We start from the raw sequence: 21,822 nt of genomic DNA on the forward strand, positions 1-21,822 counted from the left end.
TATGTAATCTATTGAGAAGTATTGATAATGTGACAAAATGTTAATTGGTTAAATACTTGTACAGGTGGATATGTTCTTTTTTTCACCATTTGGCCAGATGCCCGTTCTAATACTAAAAATAAATGTACTCTCAAAAGTTGGCTCACAAAAATAACAAAAACAAAAGAGTACGTGTCAAATCGTAATTCCACCACTAGAGTTCTCCTGTGTAAAAATCTGTCCTGCTATTTTAATGTTGGCGCTGTGTTTACCTCTCCCCAATCCTGTGCTGTGTGGCCAGGCCAGCTGGACGTAAACCTGACCATAATTCAGACAGTCTAAACTATCCCGGAAATACAAATGTAAAGTATCTTACATTGAATCCTTTGCGGATTTATACAGTGACATATATTATTAATACTGTAGTGACGGTAAGTTGGACATTTATTTAATATAAAATGTATTACTTAAATTAACATATTACGGTTAGCTAACAGCTAGCTATCTACTGTAGCTGTACCTGTTATGAACATGGCGCGTTCTGAAAACAATGATTCTAACTAACATTCATATTTTCTGTATACGTTTTGGTAGTTGCTTTGTTACCGTCTAACAACTATATTGTATTTGTCTACGTGGCTAATAAATGCATGTTTGAAAGCGTACGTTAAATAGCTAGGTAGCTGCTACAGAACTGCTTTGCTTTCCAGATCCTGCTAACTAACGTTAGCTAGCTTGCTAACAATTATGTTGTCGAACCATTTCTAGGTTGATAGCTTCAGCAGTTTATAACAAACCATGATTATTTCGTTTTTTTTAGCTAACTAACGTTTTGACAAGCTTTCTTTGACACTCGCTTTGGCGATTACCCTAACCAAACGTTAACTAGATAGCTAGCTCCCTAGTACTAGCTAACTATCAAACTGACAACATTAGCCAGCTAGCAAACTGGGAGTGGGAGCTACCAGTTAGCTAGTTTGGTCGTGTGGCCTTGGACGCCTTTGTTGAAATAGCCACGGACTGTGCTGAATACTTAATCCGGAAATCAGGCCAGGGATTGGTCTGGGGAAGAGAAGGCACATTTACCCGCCTGTCCCAACTACACTATCAATGTGTGAATAGTTGGTCAGACAAAATGAAAACACCGCCACGAAAAAGCTCATTCATGCATTCATGTATCCAATAAGCTAATCCTGCTGTTTTTTCGTGTTTGTTTTTTTACATCTTCAAAATAGTATTTATTAACTGAGTTTTAGCTAGCCCATCAGCATTTTCATTCACAGGACCTCTCCTTTAGGATGTCTGTCTCGCATACTATTATTCATGTTGAGTTTGACACGCGTATTAGTGGATTGATTGTTTGGCTAATTTGCCCATACTATATACACAGTAGATATAATTTGTCTGCCTCTGTTGAGCACTGATTGTGTTGTAAAAGTGGAAACAGAGTCACAGCTGGACCTTGAGGAAGACAACATTCATGATTCATAGCTACATTTGATAAACAAAGACTCTAAATAATAAAGTTCATCTTATTGCCACTGCTAGCCCTACCTTGTATGATTATAAGCTCTTGATTTTGATTATGGGAGTGTTGTGCACCTGGACACCTAGCAGCCTAATTGATTGGGGAGTGTAGAACCTCTGTAGTCATGACATTATGTAGTGTCAGTCCCTAGACGGGGGTGTGTTCAGGTAGCAGCTGTGAGCGTTGCTGTTACCTCTGGATGCATCCCAAATGGCACCCTATTCCATATTTAGTGATCTACTTTTAACCAGAATAATCCCCAGTTTACAATTGGCTCATTCATCCCCCTCCTCTCCCCTGTAACTATTCCCCAGGTCGTTGCTGCAAATGAGAATGTATTCTCAGTCAACTTACCTGGTAAAATAATGGATAGATAAATAAATATGGGAAATACGCTACCTTTGTAAGGTGGCAGCGGATGTGGAGTTGGAGCACAAAGTAGTGGTGCCCTGGCACCAAGGCACTGGTGACTCTTATTAACACCTACTCTGGTTTGCATTGCATGGGATATCACCGCTCACTGTCACCTCTACTCCTCTCAGTTCTTATTTACCTTCTGTCAGCAGGCTGCAAGTCAGACATGGGAAGAGACATGATATTACAGTGATTTAGAGTCTGTCGTCAATCCTCAGGTTTGCAAGGAAATGTGATTTTCTTTTTGTGAAATGTTTGCCCCAAGATAAGCCTACTGTGGGAGTGGTATAGGCCTGAAATTGAGATATTGTACTGTCTTGCTAAGGCGTACAAATTTTATTAAATGTTTAACAGATGCTCCTCTTTGTTTTCTAAAAAAATATTTTAAAATGTTTTTTTTTTAAAGGTGTGATTATAGGAAACATAATGTTCTCAAGCTTCCTGTAAAGAGATACTCAACCATTAGGTGGTGGATAAATGAAGATGTCTTCCTAAAGCCGTTTACACCATTGAAAAAAATGGTCAGTTCCAGTCTTAACGGGGTGTCTCTCCCATAGGCACCAATGCAATAGCAGGTTGATCTGGTCTGCTTAGTTTATTGACTCTATATGAACCATAAAAAAAATTGCACGTGGGATGTCTCGCTTCCTCTTCCTTCAACTTCCTCTTGGATTATAGCTGAACTATGCCTCTTTGAGCCTCCAATAGGCTAAAATCTCTTGGTTAGGTTAAGTGTTGAACTATGATTGCTATAGGTTTTTAACAAGAAGGCCTACATTTTTAGAGAAGTGATTCGCTTGCTTAAATCACTTTAAAAAAAATATATATATATATAAACATGTAAACTCAATATGTATGCTTCACGTACAAGATGACATGGTTATTGTAAGCAGTGGATGTGCGGGGCCTTAATTTGTGAAATTTGTCTCACATTTCAATATCACATGCTTTTAAATTTGACTATGACGAATTGAAGCGAAATATGAAGTGGCTACATGATATCTATTTAGGCTATTTCCTCCTGTCTGGCCCAATGAGGTGCCAAAATGTTCAGTGAACTGGTGTGAACAGTTAGTAAACCGTACACATCATTTTGTCCTTTGGTCTTTAAATGTTAGTTGAACAAAAAAATGTATGGATTCGCATTCTGTTTGTGAAGTCTGTGGACTAACATTAGCATATGGTTAGCTTGGAACAGAAGTTTTTTAAATTGACATTTTACATTTCAAAGTAAAAACAAAAATGCTGGAGGGCATCTTTTAAGAAGAGTAATGTGCAAAATTGGATTTGAAACATAGTTAACGGGACGGCCGGTAGCCTAGTGGTTAGAGCGTTGAGCCAGTCGTTCTGCCCTGAACAAGGCAGTTAACCCACTGTTCCCCGGTAGGCCGTCATTGTAAATAGGAATTTGTTCTTAACTGACTTGCCTAGTTAAAATAAGGTTATTTATTAATAACAGGATGAGGCAAACTGCTATTGTTGAGTAATATTGTATTCCCTCACAGTAGACTTGTTCTATGATAGTTCTGTGAAATGGCACAGCTTTCTTCATTTCTTTTGCAATAACATTTTTTTTGGGGGGGGGGTTATTCTGTTTTTCTTCCACTGAATAGCCTAGAATATGGGTAGGCAACCCTGTTCCTGGAGTGCCGCTTATTGCGGCACTCCAGGACTAGGGTTGCCTACCCCTGGCCTGGAATCTAGATGTTGGCCATTTCTACTACAGCTCCCTAAGTGCTGATTCCTGTTACATTGCAGTGTTTAAGGGAATGATAAACAAAGCCCAATAGAACTAGACTTGGCCATACATAATAGTGTATTTTAGGATTACATTTAGCAGACACTCTTATCCATACCTACTTACAGGAGCAATTGGGGTTAAGTGCCTTTCTCAAGGGCACAGCAGCAGATTTTTCACCTAGTTGGCTCGGGGTGTCTAACCAGCAAATTCTTGGTTACTGGGCCAACGCTCTTAACCGATAGGCTACCTGCTGACCATGGGAAGCCCCCTGTGTCACTCGCATGGTCATTGGAGCTATGTTGTGTCATGGACATCTATTAGGCCAGTCAAAGCACGTTTCTGAGGCCTTTCTGACATGGGAATAGACATCGTTTTTGTTGTCTTGATTGAGTTGACAAATCCTGGTCCTGGAAGGCTTTGGAACCTGCAGATTCTTGTTGTTTCTTATCCTGGCTGTTTAAGCTAGGAAGATGGCTAAAGGTAGCCTGATGGAACCATCCTGATCGCTGCGTTCACCGTTCTGTTGACGTCAGTGAAATAGAATGGTGAACGTAGCGATCAGGATGGTGCCACCAGGCTAGGCTGGAGGTGTAGTTTACCCATGCCCTCTGGGCGGTGCGTCTTGATGAGGATTTCTTCACTTGAGCTGAGAGGGGGAAGAAAAACAACTTTCGTTGTTCATTTCCTGATTTGAAATTGACGCATTCCAAGTATGTTCTGCAGTGTTTAGAAGTAGCCTAATGGTTTGAAACATTACTTCTCTCCCATTCCTTGCAGGTGTCATGAATAAAGAGATCATGTCGCGTGTGGTGAAGAAGAGGCAGGCGGATCCGAAGGTGGTCCAGTACGTGTGGGCTGCCATTGAGGTCATCCGCAACCAGAAACAAATTGCCAACATGGACAGGATCTCAAAGTAAGTATTCCACTCATTCTAGTTATATTCCAAGACGCTTAGAAAGTGGAGACGTCACAAACGCCCCAAAAAATAGTCTTAAATATTAGTGGAGACACCCGGCCGTTTTGTAGACTAAATGATAAGGTGTCTCCAGTTGTTTACATTTGTGATGCACCTTCTATGCATATTTACTTTCAATACATATTGTGTTTGGATTGATGGATGAATGGTAGTGGGTCTTAGCTACTGCTTTCAGGGTCATGCTTGATCAATAGTTTAAATGGTTTCATCGTTCAATACTTGACATTAAATTCCTTTTGCTTAATGCCATTCAGACCATAAATTATTTCAACCAAGCTATATTGCAGCTTCCATTGTAGCACCTATATGAATTTTTTTATTTATTTAGACTGATTTAGGTCCTATTATATTGTTTTATGATTATCATGTAATATTCTTACAGTTTAATCTAAATTAAGTCATGCTGAAACTTATGCCTGATAAGTCCTTATTTTCAGTTAATGGAATAGGAATATGGCTAATTGGAGTCCTCTGGCAAACAGAGAGCCGTGGAAGTTGTCCACGAGCTGAATGAATGACACAGAGTGGCTGTTGTCATGGAGATAAAGCGATGAAATTCAATGGCAGGCACTGCTGAACTGTCTTAATGTCTTAAAATACATTTTGTATTTGAATGGATGAGGTGGTGACATTGAGAGTCCAGGAAAATAGAGTTTAATATGAAAATGAAGGCAGTTGGTACAGGAGGGGAGGTTGTGTTATCTCTTTACATTGGATGTGGAAAGGCTTAGTCTGTCTGTCTGCAGAACATAAAACGGTTGGTGGCACAGTCATTAGTGGTTTTGTCCCAACTAGTCCATGTAATGGGTTGCATTGTGATGATGTGGTGGTCCCAATGCAGGTAGCAATATTTTTCTGGGGGCTAGGCCCTACTTCAAGATTTAAAATTGGATGTCTTTGGCACTCTTGCCTGCTTCTGTTTTGTTCTATTCTTGCCCATTTCCTTGTGAATTGCATATTTGGCAGCTCCTTCTGAGGTGAATGGGTTTGTCCTTGGTTGAGTTGTTAGAGAATGCAGGCAGAGGCAGTGATGTTGGTGTGTTGTGCCTATGCAGGTACCTGAGCCGTGTGTTTGGCATGCACCCCAAGGAGACAGCCAGGCAGCTGAGTCTGGCAGTGAAGGATGGCCTGGTGGTGGAGACTCTCACTGTGGGCTGTAAGGGCTCCAAGGCCGGCATTGAGCAGGAGGGCTACTGGCTGCCTGGAGACGAGCAGGTAAGAGAGGGGTTTTACCAAGTAGTGATAACCCAAACCCCAGCAGTCCTTGCTGGTTTCTTCATCATCAACACCTATTTCTCCTATCTCCCTCAGCAACACCTCTATGGTTCAGAAGAAAATGTACTTAGTTCAAAGAATTCTCCCTTTTATTCAATGTTTTTACGTCTTTTATTTGTAAGGAGTTGTTTGTATATCTGCTATGCTAGACAACTTAGTAATACATCAGTCATTCAGAGGTGCTGTGAACTATAGCACTGAATTCAGCATTGATTATAACGACCTGGTGATTCAATTCATGCTGCTCCCTTACCAATTTGTATGTGAGGCTGACTCGTTAAAGTCGTAGGTATTATGACCATGCACACACTCCTTTAGTACTGTAGCTCTGCTATGCACCAAACACACTGGCCCCACACAGTACAGTCAAATTTAGCACTACTCAAAGAGAACTCAATTGACTAGAGCAGCAGGACTTTAAACACTGCTTTCTGGATCACTTGCAATCACACAGGAGCCGAAGGCCGAAGGAAGCAAGGTAAGGGTGCATCGTTGTTTTCTATTTTTTTTTATCTCAAATTTATTTTTACTAACATCATTCCGCTTCAAATCACTTCTGCCACTTCTGCAGCGCAATCTGGGATTTGATGGAATCTTTTTAGAGCTGCATACTCTTTAACATAAAATCAGACAATAAAAGACTAATTGAATTATCTGTTTAAAAAAAATATGATTTCAAAAGTATTTTCAGTTGTAATGGTTAACCATTTACGTCATAGCCAGTAGTTTTAACACGAGAGATGCTGATATTCCATGTGAAAAGCTTCCAGAAAGCCCGGTGTAGCGCTGTGTCTCGGTGGCCCAATTTCTTGCGGAATGGATCAGTCACTTCCTTTAAATATTTGCTCGCTACTTATCTACACATGTAACGTTGCTTTAAAAACAGCTAAAAAAAATGAATAAACATGGCCAGGGTTCCATACAGTGAAAGCTGTTGTCTTCATGGCTTTGTTTCACACATACTTCAAAACAATTCTCCAAAGAGAGTCTCTGAAGAAAAAGTTTCAGAATCATAGTAGCACATTTCAATGTCATGTCTTTTGCGTGAAATGACCAGCAACGCCAGCATAGCCGCAGGTTTGTAGCAAGCATATATGATGTGTGTAGTAGATGTAGTTTTGCTGATGGTGGTAGCAGTAGTAACTCCTCAGGGAGGGGTGTGTACCTTCATTCCTCTGTGTGTTATGATCTCTGTGACTCCAGCATGACTTTGGTTTGATGAACAGGGTGGTGTGTTGTCTATACTATGGTTACATCCCAAATGGACTCATATTCCCTATGTTGTGCACTACTTTTGACCAGGGCCTATGGGGTTCCCTGGTCAAAAGTAGTGCACTATAGAGAATAGGGGCCTTTGGGATACAGACTATTTATGCCTGACTGTCCTTAGAAATGTTAGCTGGCTGATTTCATAGGTCAGCATCGCTGATGTATTGTGTATCTGAAGAATGTCGACGTAATTACAGTACATTATGAAGTTCCGTTGTCTCAAGTGCCTGGATTCATTCCAACTGTCATGTTTGTGTCCTTGGATGTGACCAGGGTTTGCATCCCAAATGGCACCCTATTCCCTATATAGTGCACTACTTTTGACCCGTTCCCATAGGGTGCAATTTTAGACGCAATAATGTTTCTTTCTTCTGCAACAGCAGCAGTATTTGTTGATATTCCTCACCGTTGATCATTAACGTACATGCTGACCAAACCGGCACCGCGCGTGTGTCTGTGTACGCATGCTGGTTTTGTCTGTCCACACCAGATGTGTTCATGACGCGCAGGTTAAAATACCAAAACCAACTATATTCATTTGGGGCCAGATCAAAACACAAATGAAACATTCATGGCCATTTAGGTAGCTTGCTGTTGCTGGCTAATTTGTCTTGGGAGACTTTGGGTTGTTATTTTAACGGAAATTCATATGGTCCTTTTTTGTTGTTGCTGGATCTTTGTAGAATTCTGACCCATTTTGAGTGTTACAAAATTGTGTGTTCTCTACTCCCGATAATTAATCCACAGATGAAAAGGAGAAACCTAGTTCGTTTTTTGGTCAATTTTTTAATCTTGTTCAGATTTTAGATGGCGGTTGGCAACCAAATTTAAGGTGGATTACCGCCACCAACTGGACTGGAGTGTGGACCTCGTTCATACAGTATTTCAATCACCCACGTGGGTATATGCTCGTAAAAACCAATGAGTAGATGAGAGTGGTGGGACTTGAAGCGGGTCAAGCGCCTAAAATAGAACCAAATTCTATTTTAGCGCCTGGTTATGCAGACACGCCCAAGCAGTTTGGAAGAAATTATTTAATAACATGTTTTGTGTAAATTTATCTTGCAACACTCATTCACGCAACATGGCCGGTTTGATCAGCATGTTAGAGGATCAACCCTTGATAAATACGTTCCAAAGTAAATAGATAATGGACCCAAGTCAGAGTGGGTTTAATCCAGGCACGCCCATTATTATTATCTAGACTCTTCTTGTTTATGATATTCCATATCCTGAACGGTGCATCTTATCTCTGGGTTGTTCAGTTAATCAGAAGAGAGTGGCAGAATGGCTTGTTGATGGATGTGTTTGAGGTGAAGCTCAGTGGGGAAGGCCAAATAGCACCCTTTCCCCTAGTTAAAGCACGACAAGGGCCCATAGCACTCTGGTCAAAAGTAGTGCAATTTTATATATGGAATAGGGTGCCATTTGGGACATATACAGTGTCTTCATGTCTGGCCTTAGCTAGTAGCTTCATGGTTATGTATTGTGAATGCAGGGAGGGCAGTGTGTCCTGTATTTGTAATGATCTCTACAGCTCTCCTGAGAGGAATGGGTATGTGGTGTGTCTATAGGGAGGTTGGCTCAGCTAGCCTTTTGCAGTGCAGAGTGCTGGTGCCTGCATAATGTCACCCTATTCCCTATATAGTTCACTCCTTTTGACCCGGGCCCATAAGGTTCTGGTAAAAGGTAGTGCACTATGTAAGGAATAGGGTGCTATTTAAGATGGATCCCCGGGCTGGCTTATGTAATAGATGGACCTGTGCTTCCAGGCACATCTCTGCTCAGCCTGCTTTCTCTCTGCCTGGCGTGTCCCAGCTTGAGACTCTTGACAGTGTTATTGGGGTTGGGAGACAGCATGAGCCAAACTGGGTCGGCCCTACGGGTACTAGCTAGCACCTCCCCTCACAACCCCTCTGCTTTTGTTGACCGTTTTAGACAAGGCTCATTCTCCCCCCTAAAAGTTCCCCCTCTGCTGTTTTGGGTGGTCAATTATAAAAATTCTACAAAATAGATATAATTGCTTTGGTTAATATTGTCAATAACGTATGATATATTTGTATAAAAAAATGTTACAACTCTCCCTTGTGTTATTATACATGTGCAACAGCCTTTTGTTTTCTTACTTGAGGATGTTGGATGTCCTTCACTTGATTTAATCTCTGCAATAACCACCACACTGTAACATCATGCCAGTGTGGTGGGGATATTTAACACTCCAAGTGAGGTAGGCAATTTTACACTGTAGGAAGCATCATCAGACAGTGCTTCCCCATAGGCCTCACCTTTTCATTCAGAATACAATAGGACAGGGACACGGCATGGACCGTGAAGTACCCTTCTACACTTGACTGTGCAGTGGGACTGGGCCAGGCGCATCTAGCAGGGCTGAACACCACCAACAGACTAGGTCTCAACTGGAAAGAGCCATCCAAAATAGCCCTGGACAGGAAAAGATATGGAGGGACCTTGTGGAGGCCTTGGTGGGGTGAGGCCTAAATAAAAATGATTTGCCTCTGGCAGAGCTTGCTTTACATCAGGCTCTCCCTCTAGGCTGGCAGTGGCACTGCTGCGTCTATGCACTGTCCTTTTGTCCTTTATGACTATTTATGGCTCTGTGTGTTAGTTTGGGCTCCTCTCTGCTCCCCTGTGATGGAGTGCTCTCCAGCTCACTAGGTTTAAACAGAGCATGTGCAACAGAGGCTGGATAGAGTTGGAGGGAAGGACACAAGGATTCTGCACTGATGGAGTGTCGTAGGTTAGGTTGTCCTGAGTTAACCACCTCAACTAGGATGTTTTTATTCCTTGATCTGAAAGAAAGGGTTTTGTGGGAAGGTGTAGGCTAGTTGCAATAATAAGTCCTTATTCACTTCCTTTACCACTCCAGACTATGAGGAGGTTGTTGGTTTGAATCCCAGGCAGGCAGATGGTTTCTAGCTCTATGCGTCTTAGTGAAACCTGTAACTAGACTATAGTAAATCATGAGTAATGCTTTGAGCAGCAGGTTCAGGTTGGCAGGAATTTCCCCCACCCTTCCCTAGCTTCCATCAGCCTTTCATGCATGCACGGCCACATCAGGGTTTAATATGAACTTTGGTTGCTTTCTAAATGGCACCCTATTCCCTTTATAGTGCACTACTTTAGACCACAGCCCACCAGGGCCCTTGTCAAAAGTTGGGCACTAAATAGGGAATAGGGTGCCATTTGGGAGGCATACTTCATCTAGCCTCAGAACACAGAGGGGGAACTTTAGTTGATGTGAAATATCTTAGATGTGTGTGCTAATAATTACATTCCAGTAAGCAAGCGTTTCCGCAATGGTCAAACATCAGCCTTAGGCCTGTATACTCTCATCCTTCCTTCCCAAGAGGTTTATTTAAGAGATTGCCCTTTAAATAATTGGCTTGCACAGGGGTTATGCTACACAATCCACTGTACACACACTGTTTATTTGCTAGTTAATTAATCAATGATGGGGGTGTTTAATTGCAGACGGAGAGCGAGCCGCAGGAGGAGGTCAGTCAGAATTCACTAACTAAACATTCAATAACTGTTGTTGTGAGATAATGTTTGTATAGGCTACCAGTAAAAACTGGATTGTGATTTTGAATAGTTTTTATTTAACATTTATTTATACAGGAAGTCCAATTGAGGTCAGAAGACCTCTTTTCCAAGGGCGACCTGGATATAAGATAAATATGCATAGATCAAAGAACTGTGATGTGTGTTGTGGAACAGCTGGTGAAGTGGGTCCAGGAGTGGCCCCCTGGCTGGGGGTGTAGACTAGTCTCCAGCAGCCCAGCCGTCAGGTCGGTGCGGAGGGGGGGCACCGATCACTGTGCTCCGTATGTTTCAGGAATGGGAGGCAGAGAGCCACGACTGGTATTGCTTCGAGTGCCACCTGCCCGGAGACGTGCTGGTGTGTGACAACTGCTTCCGTGTCTATCACCTCAAATGCCTGTCTGACGAGTACAAGCCCCGGGACAGTGGATCCAACTGGCAGTGTGTGGTGTGCAGGGTAGGTATTCCATGTTAGTCTGCTGGTGCTGTCTAGCCTATGTCTGGGTGTAAGCTATATAGTACCTTTTATCAAATTACTCAAATGTATTATCTAGACCCATAATTGATCATGCTGTTTTTCACTTATTAGATAAATATTATTATTTTCATGGGACCAGTACCATCCCTGTGACCTGTCCTGTCTTGTCTGTTCTGTGTCCTTCTTGTCTGCTCTCCTGTCCTGTCTGCTCTGTCTCCTGTTCTTGTCTGTTTTGTCTCCTGTTCTTGTCTGCTCTGTCTCCTGTTCTTGTCTGCTCTGTCTCCTGTTCTTGTCTGCTCTGTCTCCTGTTCTGTCTGCTCTGTCTCCTGTTCTGTCTGCTCTGTCTCCTGCTCTGTCTGCTGTCCGGTCTGCTCCTTCTTGTCTGCTCTGTCTCCTGTCCTGTCTGCTCTCCTTCTTGTTGGTCTTTCTCCTGTCTTGTCTGCTCTGTCTCCTGCCCTGTCTGCTCTGTCTCCTGTCCGGTCTGCTCCTTCTTGTCTGCTCTGTCTCCTGTCCTGTCTGCTCTCCTTCTTGTTGGTCTTTCTCCTGTCTTGTCTGCTCTGTCTCCTGCCCTGTCTGCTCTCCTTCTTGTTGGTCTTTCTCCTGTCTTGTCTGCTCTGTCTCCTGCCCTGTCTGCTCTCCTTCTTGTTGGTCTTTCTCCTGTCTTGTCTGCTCTGTCTCCTGTCCTGTCTGCTCTGTCTCCTGTCCTGTCTGCTCTGTCTCCTGGCCTGTCTGTTCTGTCTCCTGGCCTGTCTGCTCTCGCTCTCTTCTCTCTCTCCACTGTGCTGCAGGCGGTCTTTTTCCTCCTTTTATTGTTGGGATAATTTATGATATGCAATATATTGTACACAGTCAGCTCTCATCAGTTTTTTCCCACCGCTGGTTTGAATAGAGCGCTGGATTGGTTACAGCATCATGCTGAGCTCTCTCTCGCTGTCTTGCTCTTTCTCATTCTGCAGGGTAGTAAAAAGAAGAACCTGAACAAGCAGGAGATGTGCAAATACCTGCGTTTTATCATTCAGCGCATGAAAGAGAGGGTGAGTGTTCCATGAAACAGTTAGTTTTGTGTTCAGCGTATGTATGTAGGGCCAGGCTGTGGCACTGGTTCCATCTCAAATGGCACCATATTCCCTATATTATGCACTACTTTTGACCAGCCCTCCCATTGGTCTCTGGTCAAAAGTAGTGCACTATGTAGGGTATAGAGTGCCATTTGGGACTTAAACACCATATTGAATCAGAGCACTGTTTTATATTACTTAAAATCAAAGCCAGTAAAATCTCCCACCACAAAGGCCTGGGTTGATTCCAGCCCCCAGCCTCTTCCTACTCCTTGTCGTCCATAAAAGTGATGTTAAATTCTTTTTTTTCGGGCTTGCAGGCCGTGGACTTGAACAAGAAAGGCAAAGACACTAGACACCCGATGTACAGAAGGCTCATCCACACCGCGCTGGACGTCACCAACATTCAGGAGGTAACTAAGTGGCCTTAATACACTGCTGAACACAGGGTTTCACACTGTGGTTCTGTCCCAAATGGCACCATATTCCCTGTGTAGTGCACTTCTTTTGACCAGAGTCATTTGGGACGCATTCGGGATTTCACACTATTATTTAGTTATGGAAGACCGAGCCAAGACAGAGACTAAAAAACAGCTTCTATCACCAGGCCATCAGACTGTTGAACAGCCATCACTAGCCGCCTACCAAGTGACGCAGAAACTCACTCTCACAAAACACACACACACAAGCTATCAATAACATACATACCTCATACTCACGAACATGCACACACACACACACACACACAGCCAACGCTGCTGTCCCATGTTATAGAGGAATTAAACCACTGGATACGTCACGTTTCACACTGTATTTAAACCCTGTATTCTCCACATGGTTCATTCGAACATTTCTACTACTGTACATTGGATTTTAGTTACACTGTTTATGCACACTGCATTTGTATGTTTATGCTGGATTCTTGACAGAGCTCACACTCATATATTTACTGCTGTACATATCATTCCTAGTATATCTAGTGTAAATGAATCAGTGTTTATATATGTATAAATTGCATTTTGATTCGTTTTACACTGCTATTTGGGTTGTTAATTAGATTCGTTATGATGTTTCTTGAGTGACATTTAAAAAATGTTTTGATTATTTGTGTGCTTGATTTGACATTTTACTGCATTGTTAGGAGCTAGTAACATAAGCATTTCGCTGCACCCGCTATAACATCTGCCAAACTGTGTTTGCGACCAATAAACTTTGATTTGAATTCCCTGCCCTTTGAACCATTCATGATATATTGTATACTGTTGAATCCTTTAGTTTATCAAATGTCGAATGTAGGCTACTGTCTGGAAAAAACCCATGTCCACTAACGTCTTCTGCCATCCGATCTTCTTCATGTTGTTCATAATGCAATAAGGATCCCTCGGTTGTCTCAAATGGCACCCTATTCCTTCATAGTGCACTACTTCTGACCAGGCCAAATGCACTACAGTGCCTTCGGAAAGTATTCAGATCCCATGACTTATTCCACATTTTGTTACATTACAGCCTTATTCTAAAATGGATTCAATCGTTTTTCCCCTCATCAATCTACACACAATAACCTATAATGACAAAGCAAAAACTGGTTTTTAGAAATGTTTGCAAAAACCCCCCCGGAAATGTTACATTTACAAAAGTATTCAGACCCTTTACTCAGTACTTTGTTGACGCACCTTTGGCAGTGATTACAGCCTCGAGTCTTCTTGGGTATAATGTTACAAGCTTGGCACACCAGTATTTGGGGAGTTTCTCCCCTTCTTCTCTGCAGAGCTTCTCAAGCTCTGTCAGGTTGGATGGGGAGCGTCGCTGTACAGCTTTTTTCAGGTCTCCAGAGATGTTTGATCGGGTTCTGGTTGAGCCACTCAAGGACATTCAAAGAATTGTCCCGAAGCCACTCCTGCATTGTCTTGGCTGTGTGGTTAGGGTCGTTGTCCTGAGCGCTCTGGAGCAAGTTTTCATCAAGGATCTCTCTGTACTTTGGTCCGTTCATCTTTCCCTCGATCCTGACTGGTCTCCCAGTCCCTGCCACTGAAAAACATCCCCATGGCATGATGCTGCCACCACCATGCTTCACCGTAAGGATGGAATTGGCCAGGTGATGAGTGGTGCCTGCTTTTCTCCAGATGACACGCTTGGCAATCAGGCCAAAGAGTTCGATATTGGATTCATCAGATCAGAGAATCTTGTTTCTCGTGGTCTGATATATATAGACAGGTGTATGCCTTTACAAATCATGTCAATTTAATTTACCACAGGTGGACTCCAATCAAGCTGTACAAACATCTCAAGGATGATCAATGGAAACAGGATGCAACCGAGCTCAATTTCAAGTCTCATAGCAAAGGGTCTGAATAAATGTGTAAATAAGGTACATTTGTGCAAATGTCTAAAAACCTGTTTTCGCTTTGTCATTGTGTGTAGAATGATGAGGAAAAAATGTAATTGAATCCGTTTTAGAATAAGGCTGTAACGTAACAAAATTTGGAAAAAGTTAAGAGGTCTGAATACCTTCTGAATGCACTGTACATATGGTGCTATTTGGCACTCGGCCCTATGTTGTTTGGTAAGGGTCTGTGTAAGGGCATGTCAGATGTAGCCCCAGTATAAAGCTGTGATTGTGTAGCCGACGCTACAGGCTATCAGATTGCTTCTCCTCACAGCGAGGGGGTCAGTGAGGTCTCCTCTGCACTGTGATCACTGGTGCATTCCGCCGGCCAAACCCTGCCTGCCAAATAGGCTGGAAAACAGCAGAGCGCTCCCTGCCACTGTATTCATGAGTGCATAATGTATCAAAACGTTTTGCAACAGAAAACAAAAAATAGTTTTGTTTTTTTGGAGATGTTCCTAGTATATATGTTTCACTCCTTTTGGTGTCTAGTGAATACAATCTAGGCCTTTGGAAAACAGCACTTGGGTCTGCCCTGGATGTGTGGTGCACTGCCCTCCTCTGATCTCTTATGGTACTGCAACCACACCACAGCCCCCTCTGCCCTGCCCAGTGTGAATAGGCCTCTTTGTGCTCTCGCTCTCTCTCTTTTGCAGAACCTCACCGAGGGGAAATACAAGAGCTTCGACGAGTTCAAGGCAGATGCCCAGCTGATCGTGCACAATACCGCCATTTTGTTTGGAGGTGGGGGGGGCGTTCACAACCACTCTGTTATCATGGCCTGCGTCCCAAATTGCACCCTATTCTCTTTATAGTGGACCACGGGGCTCTGGTCAAAAGTAGGTAATAAGGTGCCTTTTGGGACACATCCATGAAGAGCATATTGCTATCAGATTTCCCTCCTATTATTAATTGCAGCTGTAACATAAGACTGTATAGTTGTTGCAGAAATGTAATTTTAGTAGGACCCAGTCTAATGTGTTATTGGACAACCAAGGCTCTCTTCATGTAGTTGAAATGCCGTTCTTGTGATGGCATGTTCAATAGAACAAAGTCTTTTAAATGTACTTGAATGTTATTTTCCCAACGTTAACAAAACCTGTTTTTGCTGCAGTGCATAGTGACCAGGCTGAAATAGCACGGTTGCTCTACAGTGACACATGCCATGAGGTAAACAGTAAAAAAAAAAATATCTGCACATTTTCAGCACACAATGACATTTGTATTGCAGTATTCTAGGAGGTTGTGTCTGAGTGGCATGGAAGCTGTTTATTGCTCTCTATTCTCTTAATTTAATCTCTCTCTCCCCAGTTAAACGAGTTAATGCTATGTAAGAACTGTTTCTACCTGTCCAACGCTCGACCTGACAACTGGTTCTGCTACCCCTGTGTGAGTATGAAACTGTTTTGGCTTCAATGCCCCTGCGGATTTGATTGTTGAAGCACCAATATAGCCCCAATAGAATTGCCTTAAGGGGACAAAGAAAGTTGATTGAATTGTATGTATTATCTTTGCTTGTGCTTGTTGTTGCAGACTCCTAATCACGAGGTGGTGTGGGCTAAGATGAAGGGCTTTGGCTACTGGCCAGCCAAGATCCTGCAGAGGGAGGACAATCAGGTGGACGTCCGTTTCTTTGGCCACCAGCACCAGAGGTCAGCCATCACACTGGGCACTCAGCTGTATACAGAAAAATAGTCGATCATCTTGCGCTTCTTTTCCAGAATCTCTAGCTGTAATATCCCCTGGCTATGGAGTTATGAGGGAGGCCCTGGTTGCTCTGACTGTTGTCTCCTCGTCCCCAGAGCGTGGATCCCGGCAGACAACATCCAGGACATCAAAGTGTCGGTGCAACAGCTGCAGGTGAAGCGCAGTGCGGGCTGGAAGAAGGCCTGTGATGAGCTGGAGCTATCCCAGCGTTTCCAGAGGGAGGGCCGCTTCTGGAAGACCAAGATGGTGGAGAGGCTGGAGGAGAGGAGAGGAGACGGAGAGGAGAGGCTGACAGAGAGGCCGGAGGAGGCCGAGTCCTCCATCTCATCCACCAGCAACACCAACGAGCAGGTCAAACATGTACGTATGCTGCGCTGCAATTGCCTCTCTCTCTCACACACACACACTGCGGTTTGCATATAGGCCCACAGCTCACTAACAGCTACTCTGGTATGTATGTTTAGCAGCGCCACCTGGTGGCTGATTGATATTACAGGGCCTGTATTTTATTGAATTTTAATGATTGAGAATGTGAAGATCAACACAAACCTTCATATCCCTACACCATCTGTGTTGTCATGGCTCTAGCTCTGATCGTTGCCGTAGTGACAGAAACAGTGTATCTAACAGAGGTGTTAGAAATCTGTTAGATACTGCAGTTCTGTAATTTCTCCACAGCAGAAAGCAGACAGACAGGCAGACCGAGACCGACAGACAGACAGTCAGGAGCCTAAAGCAAAGAAGAGCCGTCGCGGTCAAGCTCCGGATCCCAAAGAGGAAGTCAGTGTAAGTATCCTTACACACTGCTGTTGTATGGTCACCTCAGCCATTGTATTGCTATAGTGTTTTTTTTTATTGTGTTCGTTTTAATGTCTGTGTGTCCATTTCTCTATTTCTCACCCCCAGGACCCGGAGCCTGAGATAGAGGCTGTGAGCAGCAGCCAGGAGATCCCAGTGACGACGCCCCACCAGCCAGAGAAGCTGTCTGTCTCCACGCAGACCAAGAAGGCCTCAGCTGCCTCGCCACGCTGCCTGCACCGCAGCACCCAGACCACCTCTGACGGAGCCTGCCAGAACATGTGCCACGAGAAGTACACCAAGATCTTCAACGACGTCAAGGACATGATGAAGGCCGACAACAAGAGGGAGACTGAGCGTGTGGTTCGTGAGGCCCTGGAGAAGGTAGGGATTGAGCCCGACAGGGGGTTCGAGAGGCCCTGGAGTAGGTAGGGGATTGAGACCGATGGGGGGTTCGAGAGGCCTGGAGTAGGTGGGGGATTGAGACCGATGGGGGTTCGAGTGGCCCTGGAGTAGGTGAGGGACTGGGGGATTGAGGCCGACGGGGGTTCGAGAGGCCCTGGAGTAGGTGAGGGACTGGGGGATTAAGACTGACGGGGGTTCGAGAGGCCCTGGAGTAGGTGAGGGACTGGGGGATTGAGACTGACGGGGGTTCGAGAGGCCCTGGAGTAGGTGAGGGACTGGGGGATTGAGACCGACGGGGGTTCGAGAGGCCTGGAGTAGGTGGGGGATTGAGACCGATGGGGGGGTTTGAGAGGCCCTGGAGTAGGTGAGGGACTGGGGGATTTTGAACGACGGGGGGTTCGAGAGGCCCTGGAGTAGGTGAGGGACTGGGGGATTGAGACTGACGGGGGGTTCGAGAGGCCCTGGAGTAGGTGAGGGACTGGGGGACTGAGACGGGGGGGTCTGAGTGAAGCTGGGGTTGTACCAGGAGAGGCGAGGGAATCTAGAGACTGACACTGAGAAAAGGTTTTATTGAATTTTAAGAAAAGAAACCAGCTAAAACATGAGTATACGACATGTATCAAGACTTTAACCTGCACTAAAATGACAGTAATAACCCCTGATCCAAAAGCACCTACAGTAAGTTCAGAATATGCTCCTGAGCTGAGGGTCCTTCTCTGTGGTGTGTCTCCAGTTGCGTTCTGAGATGGAAGAAGAGAAGAGGCAGGCGGTGAGCAAGGCGGTGTCGGGGGCCCAGGCTGAGATGGAGAGAAAGTGTAAGACGGTGAAGGAGAAGTGTAAGGAGGAGCTGGTGGAGGAGGTGAAGAAGATGGTGGCCCAGCACAAGCAGCTACTCTCCACCACCAAGAAGAAGCAGTGGGTGAGTGAGACCTTTCCCTCGTTCTCTACCACACACAGCTGTCTGTTCAAACCAGTGTCTCACGGGCTAAATCCATAATATATTTGGACATGCAAAGTTTTTACATTGTGTTAGCTACATGCAGGGCAAAGGACATCACTATCTAGCTAAGATTTGCCCCACTACCAAACTAAGCACATCCTTGACCTTTTCGGATTCTTAACTCCATAACCAAAAGTACATAATTAGAGCAGTACTAAACATAGTAAAATATAATGTATCAATTGAATATGACAATGACTGAACAACAGCAAGTCAGTTATTGTAATATTGGCATTCACAAACCCTCATAGTAATTAAAAAAAAAATCCAAATCTAAGGAGGGACTATGTCAGTCTGACCGTGTGTGTGTGTGTGTGTGTGTGTGTGTGTGTGTGTGTGTGTGTGTGTGTGTGTGTGTGTGTGTGTATCGTCCAGTGTTATAACTGTGAGGAGGAAGCCATGTACCACTGCTGCTGGAACACCTCCTACTGCTCCATCAAGTGTCAACAGGAGCACTGGCACGCCGACCACAAACGCACCTGCCGTAGGAAGAGATGAGCAACCGCACCCCCTACCCTAGCTCGCCTTCCCATTGGCTCGCCCCACTGTCACTCACCCAACCACACCCCTACCTGCCTTCCTGAACACTTTGTGGACCGAATCTTTGCTCAACGTCTGAAAAAATGGTCTCTTCATTTTATTTCATTACATTATTATTTAATATACCCAGTGTATTGATTTGTTTATTTTTTTCCCGAATCAAGACCATGGCTCGAATGCATAGCATGGTATGATTTCTTTTATTGTGCTAATTTGACCTATGTTGGAGAATGTGTTATTTAAGTTTGTAATAACCAATGAGCATTAACTGAATACATTTTATTACCTGAATTTTTTTATCACTTTTCTTACTGTACATGTTTAACAATTAATATGACAGTCGATTTTAAACCGTAAGTACTATTGCAATGTTGAATAAGCTCTGCTTTCATACAGAAAATATTTAAAAAATGCTATAAAAAAAACATGAGGAAAAGAAACTGCAAAACGGTAAGTGTAGATGACCCATGAACATTTAGCATGATTTTATCATGAACATAGTTTGGTGAACGGCACCTTGTTTATTGTTTTTACATGCATCTATCATCTTCAAGTCACTTAAAACATCATTGGGAACAGGGTTATGAAGTCGGCTATAAAGAAGCTGACAAAAATCTTCCGTTTGTTATTATGCACATTTTGGGTTGGCTTTTTGAATACATTGTACTTTTTATGAATCAAAGAAAAAGTACAACCTTTCTTGGGGGAATATATAGCAATCTTTACTGAGCTGGATCTTAGAGAGGTTCCTTCCTAATTTGACCGTTTGCACATTTCATTTCTTTTCATAACCCAAATGCTTGTAATATTGCCAAAAACAACATTTGTTGAACCTTATCTTAACAGAGAAACTGTGTTGCGTGCTGTTTTTTCCCTCCTCCTTTCATTTTTTAGGTTGGCATCAGTGTCATGGTTATTGTGATGTTCACTGTAAGTACACTTTTCGAATACTCAGTGACTAGTTATGAGACTCTTCACTGCATATGCTGTAGTTGGTGGTTAGTTTCTGTTGTTTCAACTCCATCCTCATATTCTGAGTAAAGGGATGTGCATGTTTGATAGTTTCACATTTTTATTACTAGGGAAAAAAGCTTGCAGAGTATTTTGGTTTCCCATAGACAATGAATACGGATGGACCAATATAAAATATATGCAAATATGAATGATCAGGCTTGTTATCTTTTAGTCATTTTTATTTTTCTCTTGAGTCTGAATGGTGTGCAATGTTATTATCCTTTTTTTGACTTGTCTTGGATCATTTCTTAAAGGGTAATGTAATTGCCAATTTGATTTTGAACAGAAGTACTAACCAAGAGGCTACTTGGGAAGTAAGACAATAATGGAAGTCCATGTGACTGTTTCCTTAGTTATGAAGAGCCGACTGAACAGAGGAAATGTCATCACCTGCATTCATTCATTTTATTGCCTAGTTTTGGACACTCAGTTTTCAATGATGGCAACTCTCTTTTCCGTTAGCTCTGACAAGTGCATCACTTTTCAGAACTAACACAATTATTTGTATTAGTTAGAACAATATGATTTATTTTGAACATTTTTTTCAATGTATTTTTCTCTTTCCTTAACCATATTCTACGTTTTGTTATTTTTCAATCAGAGAAGCAGCGTAATGTTTAGAAGTAATTAACAAACTGCTTGATTTGGGACATGTTTGAATTATGTTCTCAGTTTAATACTGATGCACTCCCTCAGGAGACCATGAACAGAATCATGCATGTCCTGCACGAATGCCACAATCTCTTTCTCTCTCAATCTCTCATGGCGTTCTTAACAAAATCATATTCTGTTTGTCATGGTTGCACTACATGTAAATAAACTTGTTCTCTTACACCATGTAATTCTCATGAGATTATAAACTACACACACTGATGGTACAGTCTAATGGAAGTTATTTACATTTCTGAGGTTTGTACCTCCAGTTCCCCACCTGTGCGCTGCCCTCTATTTGAAAGGCTAAGAGAGAGGACTAATGTAATTGTGGAATTAAGCTATCTATAAATATGTTAACTTGAAAACCAGCAGAACCCTGCAGTTGTCCCCTCACATATGGCCAATTGTCTATCTATTACTGAGGTGACGGACTGTCCAGACCTCAACCACTTGTTACAAACACTTCTTTGTCTGCGCTTTGGAAAGTGTTACATAGGGGTTAGATCCAATTTGTGAATTCTCTCGGCTTCTACTACAGTATGTATTTTATATTTGTCCATCCCTGTATGATGCTCATTTGTGATTTTCTTTTCCCTATGTGGAAATATTTTGATGTCATTCCAATTTGTGTAAAGTATTTCTGGTAACTTGCATGAGTAAGATGTGTGTATTACAGTCCTTTTTTCATGTTAAAAGACAGTTGCACTTCCTGAAAATGATGCAATATGACAATGATATTTCCTTTTCCTCTGAAATTTCAGTCTAGCAAATTTTCTCACCATTTAATTGAGTAAACACTAACTTTGGTGAGGAAAATAAAGTTTACCGTCTCACCCATGACAACATCTATAGGATTCTTTGACCTGGTCAACTTTTACCCTGTCCATATGCACACTATTAATAGTGGCTTAACATTTTTTATACTCCCGGCATTTTGTTTTACGCTTTAGCTAGCAATATGTATATACATATATTCTATGTGCTAACATGGAGAAATAAATGTATCAACAAGTTCATGTAGTCGAGTATTCGTTTTTAT

The 21,822-nt window shown here is 42.9% G+C and overlaps 1 protein-coding gene across 6 annotated transcripts; it reads left to right on the plus strand.

Moving 5' to 3' along the window:
* Positions 1 to 247: 247 nt before the first annotated feature.
* On the plus strand, positions 248 to 21,796 carry LOC115103134 (zinc finger MYND domain-containing protein 11-like). Of its 6 annotated transcripts, none has more exons than XM_029623813.2 (17): positions 248 to 410; positions 4,440 to 4,575; positions 5,694 to 5,853; positions 6,368 to 6,391; positions 10,675 to 10,698; positions 11,039 to 11,200; positions 12,178 to 12,255; positions 12,600 to 12,692; positions 15,322 to 15,409; positions 15,780 to 15,835; positions 15,977 to 16,054; positions 16,199 to 16,317; positions 16,468 to 16,732; positions 17,051 to 17,158; positions 17,279 to 17,554; positions 18,309 to 18,494; positions 18,951 to 21,796. In XM_029623813.2, exons 2-17 carry the CDS (start codon positions 4,445 to 4,447, stop codon positions 19,071 to 19,073), a joined length of 1,971 nt encoding a protein of 656 aa, XP_029479673.2. In that variant the 5' UTR covers positions 248 to 410; positions 4,440 to 4,444; the 3' UTR covers positions 19,074 to 21,796. The 6 variants fall into 6 exon arrangements, with proteins under 6 accessions (XP_029479673.2, XP_029479674.2, XP_029479675.2 ...); XM_029623814.2 differs by having other exon boundaries at positions 17,054 to 17,158; XM_029623815.2 differs by lacking the exon at positions 10,675 to 10,698.
* Positions 21,797 to 21,822: the final 26 nt, after the last annotated feature.

The sequence above is a fragment of the Oncorhynchus nerka genome, linkage group LG20, assembly GCF_034236695.1.
Source record: "Oncorhynchus nerka isolate Pitt River linkage group LG20, Oner_Uvic_2.0, whole genome shotgun sequence".
Classification (NCBI taxonomy): Eukaryota; Metazoa; Chordata; class Actinopteri; order Salmoniformes; family Salmonidae; genus Oncorhynchus; species Oncorhynchus nerka.